This window comes from Nicotiana attenuata, unplaced genomic scaffold (assembly GCF_001879085.1).
Source record: "Nicotiana attenuata strain UT unplaced genomic scaffold, NIATTr2, whole genome shotgun sequence".
Taxonomy (NCBI): domain Eukaryota; kingdom Viridiplantae; phylum Streptophyta; class Magnoliopsida; order Solanales; family Solanaceae; genus Nicotiana; species Nicotiana attenuata.
In genome coordinates this window covers 4,102-16,392 of record NW_017670592.1, presented here as the reverse complement: position 1 = coordinate 16,392, position 12,291 = coordinate 4,102, and the positions used below count along the sequence as shown (strand labels likewise).

Genomic DNA, 12,291 nt, shown 5'->3' with positions numbered 1-12,291 from the left:
TTGCAAACACTAAGTCTAGCTTAGTGAGTCTTGACTCTTCTTGAGAAAGAGTGTCTATGACTCCAAAGTTAACCCAACAAGGAATTGGGATGGACCCATGAGAATGGTAGTCCCAATTAACGGGTAAGACCTCGAGAGAGTGATTACCCAACTTGAACCCTAAGTTGCTTGGTTTGTTAGCCTACCCAATTGGTCTCGAGAGAGTCAATTGGGCAAAATCACTCTTTCTACCGAGAGGTGTGAGAGTGAATGCTATCGTGCAACGGTTATATCATAAGCCCCATAATCATCATTCTCGTATTAGGAATCTCGACCCGTTAGTTGACCACCTAGGTAAATGCCACGACCCTAGTGTCTTTCTCTATCTTGCATACAACCTAGAGTTACTATCTTAGCATAATTTAGTTATAAGTAGTAGTTGTTAAATTGTAGTTGATAATCACAAAAACCCAAAAATGATAGAAGATCAATTAGAAGCAAACACGCAATTCTAGGCTAAACAAATATCCAATTCCCTTTCTAGCTCCCTGTGGAAATTGACCCCGATACTACTATTGGGTAAAATATTAGCGCCCACTCTTCCTAAGGTTGAGTCCGTTGCGACCTAATCACTCAGTTCTATGGCCCACTTGACCAATCTGCCCGACAATTCGGGTTTGTGCAGGATACTCCTTGAATTAAAAGTTGTGACCATCGAGATGGGGTGGCACTGGAAATAAGGTCTAAGCTTCAGTGAAGCTACAACCAGAGCCAGAGCTAACTTCTATAGGTGGGGGTACCTCGTTTCAGCGTCGACCAAAGTTTTGCTAATATAATAGATCGGAGATTGCGTACCTTTATTTTCTCGTACCAGGGCAGCATTTACTGCGACGTCGGACACGGCCAGGTAGACGAGGAGGCACTCTCCGAGTTCTGCCTTAGCGAGCAACGGTGGCGAAGACAGGTAGGCCTTTAGTTCTTTCAAGGAGTTGACGCACTCGGAATTCCATTGGAGTCCGTTATCCATTTTGAGTGCAAAAAAACATTGTGGCATCTATCGGAAGACCGCGAGATGAATCTTGACAGGGCGGCTATCCGGCCAGTTAGCTTTTGCACTTGCTTTTTGCTGGTTAGATTTTCTGGGATTCCTTCTATGGCCTTGAGTTGGTCGGGATTGACCTCGATGCCTCGTTGTGATACCAATAAGCCGAGGAATGTTCGAGATGTCACGCCAAAAGCACATTTTTGGGGGTTTAATTTCATGTCGTACCTTCAGAGTATGTCGAAGGTTTCCCTCAGGTGGTCGATATGGTCTTCCTTTCTCTTTGACTTGACCAACATGTCGTCTATATATACTTCCATGGTCTTGCCGAGTTGATCTTTGAACATTTTAGTTACCAGCCTCTGGTACGTTGCCCCCGCATTTTTTAACCCGAACGGCATCACTCTATAGCAGTATGTCCCCTGATGGGTGATGAAGGTTGTTTTTTCCTGGTCCTCCTCCTCCATAAGGATTTGGTTGTAGCCCGAGTAGGCATCCAAGAAATTCAGCAGTTCGTGCCCGGCTGTGGTGTCAATGAGTTGGTCGATGTGGGCAAAGGGAACGAGTCTTTTGGGCAGGCTTTGTTCAGATCTGTGAAGTCCACGCACATTCTCCACTTACCGTTCTCCTTTTTCACCATGACTACATTGGCGACCCACTGAGGGTACTTCGATTCTCTGATAGAAACGTTCACTAACAATTTCTCGACCTCTTCACGAACTGTGTTGTTTATTACAGAGTTGAACTTTCGTCTGATTTGCCTTACTGGGGGGTAAAATGGGTCGACGTTCAACTTGTGAGTTGCTATCTCCTTTGGGACACCTGGCATGTCTACATGGGAAAAAGCAAATAGGTCTACGTTATTTTTTAAGAATTGATGTAATTTACCTAGATCTTGGAGTTTATGGCCGATGAAAGCTTTTTTGCTGTGGTCGTCATAACCTATTGGACGGGGTCGAGGTCCTCTACGGTTGACCCCATGGCTTCTATGATTTCAGGGTCGCTGATAACGTCTTTCTTTTCATCGCCATCCGACCCCGATTTCATTAATTGCTATGCTTCTTCGGCTTTTTCTTTCAAATGTTGGGTGTACGTGCAGTCTTGGGTGATGCAGTAACATTCTTGGGCAGTGCGTTGCTCTCCCCGGATGCAGAATACTCCCAAGGGGTGGGAAATTTAATAACTTGGTACAAGCTGAAGGGGACGGCTTTCATGGCGTGATCCATGGTTGGCTTATGATGGCGTTGTACGTCATATCCTGGTTTATCATGTGGAACGTGGTCTCCAAGGTGACGCCGCCAGCCAAGGCGGGCAGCGTGATTTCTCCAGATGTTCGCTCAACTGCATTGTTAAAACCTGATGCAGCGTGGCACTTTCCTGTCCTCGAGTTTCCTTTGGGTGAGTACTCGAGGATGGTTGATGCACGCGCCGCTTCCATCGTCGACCATGATACGTCTTACATCAGTATCAAAAATACGTAAAGTAATGACAAGGGCGTCATAGTGAGGAAAGACCAAACCGTGGGTATCCGACTTATAGAAGATGATACTTTCTTCGAGTTCGTCATACCGTTCGTGGGTGATTGACAGCTTGAGATTGTGAGTGGTGGTGAACTTCATGCTATTGATGGATGCGTCGTCGCCTTCTCCGATGATCATTTGAATGGTCCGAACTGGGGAAGGTGGTTTGGGTGGCCCCTGATGTTGTTCTCGCCCTCGGGCGAAGTTTGTCCTCTCTCGATCGCTCATCAACTCTTTTAGGTGCCATTGGTGAAGCATGTTCACGACCTCCTGTCTAAGGGCGATGCAGTCCTCGGTCTTGTGACCCCGTTCCTGGTGGAATTCGTAAGGGCGTTTGACTTTCTGGTGCTTGGGTCGGACTTCATCTTCTGTGACCATTTTACCTTTGGGCCGAGCTTTTCCAATGTGTAGACTTTTTGTGAGGGGGAAACACAAAATTGTGAGCTGATAATAAGGGGGCATACCTCTTCCATTTTGGTGGATTCCTGTTCGCGGCATGGATGAACCTTTGTCGTGACGTGGAGGCGGCAAGAGAGTGCCTCTGACGTAAGGCTGATGTCTTTCTCGATTAGGTCGTGACCCTGCTAGATCTCTTCTGCTGTCGTTTCTTCGGTCTTTCCTAGACTCCATTTGGACCGAGGTCAGGCGTTGAGTAGGTCCATTGAGATCAACCTCGTCGGCTCTTACCTCGGCATAGTAGGCGTTGTGTATCTCGTCCCAAGTGGTTGGAGGGTATTTCATGAGTCGTCTTAGCAACTTTTTGGTCGCTCGCGACCCACTTCTGCTCAACCCATTCTGGAAAGAGACCACCGCCATTCCTTCAGATACATTCGGAAGGGTCATTCTTACACGGTGTCGCACCCCCTTTTTTTTCCCCTTCCCTCGCGGGGGCAGAAGTCCGGGTTTCGACATTCATGAGGGATCGACTCGTTTCCTTTTGGGAATTGGGTATTTCAAGAGTCGCCACCTAACAATTTTTGAGGTGCGTTAGGGCACCTAGAGAATTAACTCTTAGATTGGTTTGCATTACCAGAGATTAGGGTAAGGGCTCGAAATAACCTAGAGGGGGAAGGTGTTAGGCACCCCTCTTGGTCCACAACTGTAGGTCCCGGCCGAACTTACACTTACGAATTAGTCCATTAACAAAATAAACAATTTAAGCAAATAATTGCAAGCAGAGCATGTTGGGCATTGTATAACTCAAACAATAAAACAAGAACTTAAACAGGTTATGTGCATAAAAAGGGAAAGTAAAGCTTCAGGTAAAGAGAATTTGGGAAGAGGGAGGTCCTAGGTTAGTTAGCCTATAGGATCACATCAGTACAATGCCCGGTAATCACTCCTCGGAAAAGGGGCTACGCGTGGCATTAGCGCACTGGTCATCATATCCATATCTACCCTTCCCATCCCCTTATTGGTCATGCAAAGCGAGTGTTTGGTCAACGATTTCTATTGAGTGCTGCTACCCGTCCCTTCTTAATGGTCCTGGAGGGAGTTAGGACATCTACCTATAGGTGGTTTTAGACGCACCCCTAAGGTTTTAAAAGGTGAAAATTCTAAGGCGACAATCAAAACACTTAGGACTTTCAGCACGTAAAAGGGGGCAATTAGAGGCTCAGAGTTTCCTCCCCAAACAAACACATAAGCAGCGCGACTCAAGCATAGTGAAGGTCTTTTATTAGACAATGTCCTAAGGCAGGATATCTAAGTGTGCAAAAGACAAACAACCTCTTTTAGACTCAGAAGTTACAACCCTAACAATTGCCAATGGATTTTTTAAAGCCTGTTAGGATCAGAAAACATTAAGCAATAGAAACAGTTTCAGAGATGCATTTTTTTTTTGAAAACGCCCTAAGGGCTTGCCTATACGCGGAGTGCTGATTAGCACATTTGTGTAGAAACAAAGCAGGTTTTGAAACAGACTTCGTTGATACCTATAGGCATGATATCTAATGAGATTGAGGCAGTTTGAAAGAACTTGTTTCAAGAAATATGAAATACTTAATAAAACCAATTCAGAAATGGACTAGGCGGGGACTAAGTTGATTTATTTAGACTAATTGGATTGACAGGCGGAATTTCAAATATGGTTCCCTATAGGCACGATGTATACGTTTGTTAGTCTGATTTTAAGACATCCAGACATAAACACTTGCCATAACATAATTTGGATTAATTTCTATAGGCATGGCATCTATCAGTTAATCTGATTGAAGGCATGATTATTTAGAACCTATAGGCATGGTTTCTAAACATGACAAAATGTAAAACCTTATAAACATGATTTCTACTTGAGGCAATCGAATTTAAGCATGAAGGCCTAGGAGCATGATTTCTATTGGATAAACAAATCAGATTTAAACATGAAGTCCTAGGAGCATGATTTCTACTTAGTAGAGCAAACAGATTTAAAAGTAAAGTCCTATGAGCATGATTTCTACCCGAATTACCCCACAAAACATGTATCTACCCACCCTTTTCACTAAATACCCCAATATCTGTTTACAAGTTATTACAGACCAATGAATGAATTACATAAGTAAATAAAAAATCAAGAAGCTATTCTATAGGGAGCCTCCGATTAGGCCCAGATTTCCCAAAGCCTCCAATGGCCTCAAATGCCTCAATTCCATAGACAAAGTTAGAGTCTAGGTGCATCAAAGTTCCCTAAGGATCTCAAGGATCCCGGGCAGTGCTTACACCTAGACTTAGTAACCAAAGATTGAACAAGTGCAGTGTGGAAAGGCCAGCCTCAGTATGCCAGAGTTCAGAGGGTTCTTAAGAGGATCCCAAGGCAGTACACATAATGGAGGGGGCAGAACTTATTGACTAAGAGTAGAGTGAGAAGTGATGGACACAAGCTGAAAGGTTTTAGTAGAAAACTGTATTAAAACAAAAGTCTGTTTGAAAGTAATTTAGTAAAGCAATGGAGACTGTTTGAAAAGAGATTGAAGGAATGAACAGAAGTCCAAACATCTTAGGATAGGTTTATACATGGACAATTCACAGAACCAAGTAAACTCAGTAGTCACACACAGGGGTCAAGGGGTTTGGGATACATAGAACACTTGACTGCAAACACATAACCCAGTAAAGGTCTAGGACTGGTTTAGACATGCTCAGAAACAACTGACCAGACATAGTCACAAAACCAGGCATGAAGAACATAACCACATAGAGGGGTGATAGGGATTTGGGGATTCATGGTGGTAAACACATAACAAGTAAGAGATGATTGGTGTATACATGCTCAGAAACAGACAGAAGGGGAAATATACTGATCTCAAGGGAGGGGAAGATATGATAACATGCTAGTAATGCAACCCTCAACTACAAGTTTCACAACAAAACCACAAATAGAAGCAAACTAGAAACAAGATGAACTGAAACAATAAGAGAATCATATTGTTGTTGGAACTTTGAATTGAAACTAGGACATACCAGTAAAGAGAGTAGTGAGCAGGATGAAAGAACAAGAGAGCACAAATGGTTAGCCTTGGCTTGCAACTGGCTAACTTAGAGCAGTAGCAAGTAGCACAAGAGAGAGGGAAGAAATTTTTAAGTATGAGAGATAGTTTTGAACCCCGTGATCGTCCCTTGTGTTAATGAAAGACTAAGGTATTTATAGGTTGAAAACAAGTAGCAAATAAGGTAAAAATCAAAGTTCACCAGTAATTAAGGAACTCAGAATCAATCAGTCAAGAAATCAAGGTAAGTACACCCTTTAATTGAGGAATTAACCTCAAACGGTAATAGACATACAACAAATAAGGAAGGAAATCGTATAAGGCTGAACATGCCAATTAAGCAAATATTTTCTGCATAGTACAAGTACACAATATGTAATAGAGGCCAGGTTCAACACACTTCAATCAAGGAAAGACTTGACCAATCAATTAATAGCATAATTGACCATAGAATAAGGTCAGAAAACATTCTACAAGGTAAAAATCAGTAGAAATAACATGCGGAATCAGTGAAAGATCAATCACAAAGATTCAAGGATGCAAGAATAGGAGACAACACTGATTTAGCACCACTCTATAAGAACAAGCACATGGTAAGCAGAAATCAGAAACCTAAGAGGTCGGGTAGGACAAGAATCACATATAAAATTAGGGATTCATGTAGAGCATAGTCTGAATTAGTAGGCTAAGTATGATACAGGTAGGAGAAGTGAAGAATCAGAAACATCGGTGAGCAAAAATCACACAATAGGCAAGGATAACCACAATTAGGAAACCTAACAAGCAAACATAGGGCAAAAATGACAGAATCATAGGAACATACAGATTAACTGAACATATTATCAAAACGACACTCAGAAACCCAAGGGTAGGACTAAGAACTTAGGGTTTTCAACATAGACGAGTTGAAAAAGGAGAAAAACACAGAATCAGTCGAGATATGCAAAGGATAGAGGTTTAAACATGAAGAATCGATTTAAACAGAGTGTAGAAAAAGTTTCAAAACCCTAACTTTTAAAAGAAATTAAAACAACTCGCAATCGATGATTTTTGCAAAAGAGGTTTGAGAACGGTGTAAAACATAGAAAGAACAGACTCGAATCGTTGAAAAAAATAACACAGATCTAAGAAATACAAACGAAAGTTAGGGTTCCAAAGGAAACCCAAATAGAAACGGAAGAATCTGTTTAGAACCTCAAAGATCGTAACAAATATAGTGTGATTTGGCTCAAAATCACACGGGAGAAGCCATGAACAACAAAAACAGCAACCCTAGATACAAGTCGGCATGGACCAGGGCCCTTGAAGGCCTCAGAGAAGATGAGCAAGGCAATGGAGGAGCCATTGGAGGCTTAGGAATTGAAAGGTAATCACTGGAGATGACCGAAGAAGGGGGCGGCGGTTGAAAGGGGGTTAGGGTTAGGTTGAGAGAGGAGAGGAGACAAGAGGATACAGAGGCACCGATGTGTAGAGAGTGATTAGGGTTAGGAGTTGTTTAAGATTAAAAAGGAAAGAAACGATACGGGCCGTTGATCTCTCAAATCAACGGCCATGATCTAACGGGTTCTGGGTCGGGTAAGTGTGTATAGGGTCTGGGTCGGGTAATTTAATAAGAAATTGGGCTGGGGTTGGGTTCAATTTAGGCTACAATTGAAATGTCAATCTGGCTATATTTCAAATAGCCAAATTTCCCCTATTTAATATATAATAAATAATAAAATTTAATGGAAAATAATTTATGTACCAAAATGATTTATGATATATATTTATCATTTTAAAATATAGGTAACCATTNCCAATTTTACGCATATAGGATGTAATTATACATTAAATGGACTAATATTGCAATTATATGCAAATTTAGCTTAAAATACCAAATGCAATTATATAAAAAATATATTAACCATATTTGGCATAAATATAGAAATTAAATGACTAAATCATCATAACAATAATTTGGAAAATAATTATTGGGATTTTATGAATAAAAGGGAAGAAAACAAATCAACTTAAATTCCTAAAATCATGGGAAAAATTGTAAAACCCTTATGCATGCTTATATATGCATGTATATGCTATTTTGAAGGTATTTATGCATATAAAAAATATAGGAAAAAATTGGGTATTAACAACTGCCCCTCTTTACTCGGGAAGGATGAAAGAGTTTTCGGGTAAAGAAATGATGGCCAATTTTGACCGAGCAAAACGGTTCGAGAGATTGGGCTGCACCTGGCTTCTGAGATGCCTACATATCCCTGGTTTTATAGGAATCAGGCCATGTGTAGTTCCGAATTTGTCGGCGAAGTATACCGATATGTCATTTCAAGGACGGACGCAACATCTAGGGTTGGATAGTTGAATGGTTTTATGGAAGAGGTTAGGTTTGATATGGTCGGGAGGACTGGAGCGGAATCGTTCTTGCTGGGATAGCCATTGCTTGTCGGGTTACCTTCAGATAGAAGCAATACGAGCGTATACTTTGCATTAATTTAAACATGATGCAAGCTCCCGTTGGACCATGAGAGTTGTCTTCGGACGGTTAGAGATGACGTCCTTAGACCATGATGTCCTGAGCCATGAATTATTTAGTGAGGGATTCACAGGCCATGAAATGATGTTCTCGAGCCATGAAAATGGTGCCTCCGAACCATGACGCCTTTGAATAATGATATGCAATTTTGAGAGATCCTCAGGCCATGGCATGGTGTCTTCCGGCTATGAGGATGATGCCTTTAGACTATGACGCCTTTGGATAGATTGGCGATATTCCAGCCCATGATATGCAATAGTATGATGTTAACAAGACAAGGCTTAGTCTTGTGAAATGGAGGGCAGAGCTTAGCCCGATTGAAAAGCAAATGAATAGTACTAAAATAGAGCAATATTTGTGCAAAGAGGGACATGCTTAGTCCCATGCAGATGGGGAGGCAAGGATTAGCCTCATGCAAGTATGGAGGCAGGGATTAGCCTCATGGAGTCAGGGATTAGACTCATGCAAGTATGGAGGCATGGATTAGCCTCATGGAGTCAAGGATTAGACTCATGCAAATGAGGAGTCAGTGATTAGACTCATGCAAGTATGGAGGCAGGGATTAGCCTCATGGAGTCAAGGATTAGACTCATGTAAATGGGGAGTCAGGGATTAGACTCATGCAAGTACGGAGGCAGGGATCAGCCTCGTGGAGTCAAGGATTAGACTCATGCAAATGGGGAGTCAAGGATTAGACTCATGCAAATGGGGAGGCAGGGATTAGCCTTATGCAAATATGGAGGCAGGGATCAGACTCATGCAAATGGGGAGTCAAGGATTAGACTCATGCAAATGGGGAGGCAGGGATTAGCCTTATGCAAATATGGAGGTAGGGGTCAGCCTTATGAAGCCAAGGATTAGACTCGTGCAAATGGGAAGGCAAGGATTAGCCTCATGCAGGTATGGAGTCAAGGATTAGACTCATGCAAACAGGGAGTCAAGGATTAGACTCATGCAAATGGGGAGGCAAGGATTAGCCTCATGCAAATATACGGGACACGGATTAGTCCCATGAAAAAAGCAAGAAGCAAATAAGGGTAGCATATGTCTTAGCTGGAGATGTGTTCGGTGATTGATAGCGATCTTGCTACACGGATGTTATCGTTACGTCAGATGTGCCTGCGTTCAAAGAAGAATTGTAAGTTTTGTAGGGGGGAAGGTTGTTTCGTGCTTCTGTTGGCTGGCTTTTCTTTGCTCCATTCTGAAAGCTTTTTGAGTTCCCCTGGGTGATACCTGACTGTAACGGAAATAGAGTTTTTCGAAAATATGCAATTATCAAAAAGTAGAGTTATTACTTAAAACACAGTGAAATATCACATTATTTTAGATGAACTAGCGACTGTGACACATTTTAGAGGCATTGCAACTCTCTCATATTGGAATTTTGAGGGTCCTCCTCAAAATTCTGCCCCAGTTTCCTAATTGATTTCTGACTGTCTGATACATGTTGGCGCTGGCTGGACCTGCTCTGGAATTTTGAGGGTCCTCCTTAAAATTCTGCCCTAGTTTCTGATCTTGGGGGAAATGAAAATTCTATTATGATATGACCGAACCCATAAGGCTGCCTACGTATCCCCTCTTAAACGGGAATCAGGTCAAGCGTAGTTCAATACATCAGATGAAGAAATGTAAAATAATCTAAGCATAGTATCCTTTGACTGCATCTGAATTGATCGGTTTTGGCCAGACTTCTCTGTCCATTTCTGCAAGTATGAGTGCTCCTCCTGTCAGCACCCTATGGACCATGTACGGACCTTGCCAGTTGGGAGACAATTTCCCTTTGGCCTCGTCTTGATGAGGGAAGATTTTCTTCAATACCAGCTGTCCTGGTGCAAACTGTCTTGGTTTGACTCTTTTGTTGAAAGCTCTGGTCATTCTGTTCTGATAAAGCTGGCCGTGACATACTGCATTCATCCTCTTTCCATCGATAAGGGCCAATTGCTCATAGCGACTTCTAATCCACTCTACATCGCTGAGTTCGGCTTCCTGTATGATTCTCAAAGAAGGAATCTCCACCTCGACTGGGATGACAACCTCGGTACCATAAACCAACATGTAGGGAGTTGCCCCGGTTGATGTGCGAACCGTGGTGCGGTACCCCAAATCAGGAGTTCTTCTGTACAAGTTTCCTCCGCGGTGGAAGAAGTGATTGGACAGTCTCCGGAGTGTGCATTTCTGAGTGTGATTTGCATGCTCCGGATATTCTCCTTTCACCAAATACTCCTTGATGTCATGAAACCAAGGTTTTCCATCTGTTTCTTCTTCAACATGAGCACAGTAAGCCGGCTGATTATGGATCCTCACCAGAATGGGATCAATGTAGTTCTTATCTAGATATTGTATCATGGATGACGAAGTGGCCAATGCGTCGACAAACTCATTCTGGATTTTGGGCACATGTCGGAATTCTATCTTTGTGAACCACTTTCTCAATTCCTGCACATGGTGCAGATATGGCAATATCTTGGAATTCTTGGTGGCCCACTCTCCTTGTACCTGGTGCACAAGCAAATCTGAATCGCCGACTACCAACAACTCCTGAATGTTCATGTCGACTGCCATGTTGAGCCCTAGTATGCAGGCTTCATACTCTTCCATGTTGTTAGTGCAGGGAAATCTGAGTTTAGCAGATACAGGATAATGCTGACCGGTTTCTGATACCAAAACTGCTCCAATGCCTACTCCTTTGAAATTTGCAGCTCCGTCAAAGAACATCCTCCAACCCTCGTATGCTTCGGTAATGTCTTCTCCTACGAACGACACTTCTTCATCAGGAAAATATGTTTTCAAAGGTTCATACGCTTCTCCTACCGGATTTTCAGCAAGATGATCTGCCAATGCTTGTCCCTTGACCGCCTTTTGAGTTATATAGACGATATCGAATTCACTCAATAGTATTTGCCATTTAGCCAACTTCCCAGTAGGCATGGGCGTCTGAAATATGTACTTCAGGGGATCTATCCTGGATATGAGGTATGTAGTGTAGGCACAGAAGTAATGTCTCAATTTCTGAGCCGTCCAGGTCAAAGCACAGCAAGTGCATTCAAATAGAGAGTATCGTGCTTCATAAGGTGTGAACTTCTTGCTCAAGTAGTATATGGCCTGCTCCTTCCTTCCTGCCTCGTCATGTTGTCCCAGAACACATCGGAAGGCTCCATCCAATACAGACAGATAGAGTAGCAAAGGCCATCCTGGTTTTGGCGGGACCAGGACTGGTGGTGTGGACAGGTACTCCTTGATCTTATCAAAAGCTTTCTAACAATCCTCTGTCCAGCTGGTTTCGGCGTCTTTCCTCAGTATCTTGAAGATGGTTCACATATGACTGTGGACTGTGCTATGAATCGACTGATGTAGTTGAGCCGTCCTAGGAAGCTCATCACATCCTTTTTGCTCTTAGGTGGTGGTAACTCCTGAATAGCTTTGACTTTAGACGCATCCAGCTCGATCCCTCGACGACTGACGATGAATCCCAATAACTTTCCTGCGGGAACCCCAAATGCACACTTTGCGGGGTTCAGTTTCAAGTTGTACCTCCTTAGTCTGTCAAAGAACTTCCTCAAGTCTGCTATGTGATATGCGGCCCTCTTGGATTTGATAATGACATCGTCCACATATACCTCTATCTCTTTGTGTATCATATCATGGAAGATGGTTGTCATGGCTCTCATGTAAGTGGCCCCAGCATTCTTCAAACCGAATGGCATCATCTTGTAACAGTATACACCCCATGGTGTAATAAAAGCTGTCTTCTCT

At 42.7% G+C, this 12,291-nt stretch overlaps 1 protein-coding gene across 1 annotated transcript; it reads right to left on the bottom strand.

Annotated features, from left to right (window-relative positions):
- Window positions 1–2,370: 2,370 nt before the first annotated feature.
- Window positions 2,371–3,384, bottom strand: LOC109241336. Its single transcript, XM_019408070.1, has one exon. It carries the CDS (start codon window positions 3,382–3,384, stop codon window positions 2,371–2,373), a length of 1,014 nt encoding a protein of 337 aa, XP_019263615.1.
- Between the last annotated feature and the right edge of the window lie 8,907 nt (window positions 3,385–12,291).

Excerpts from the sequence above, each read along its gene's own strand:
- LOC109241336 (XM_019408070.1), bottom strand. The coding sequence starts at position 3,384 with ATGACCCTTCCGAATGTATCTGAAGGAATGGCGGTGGTCTCTTTCCAG.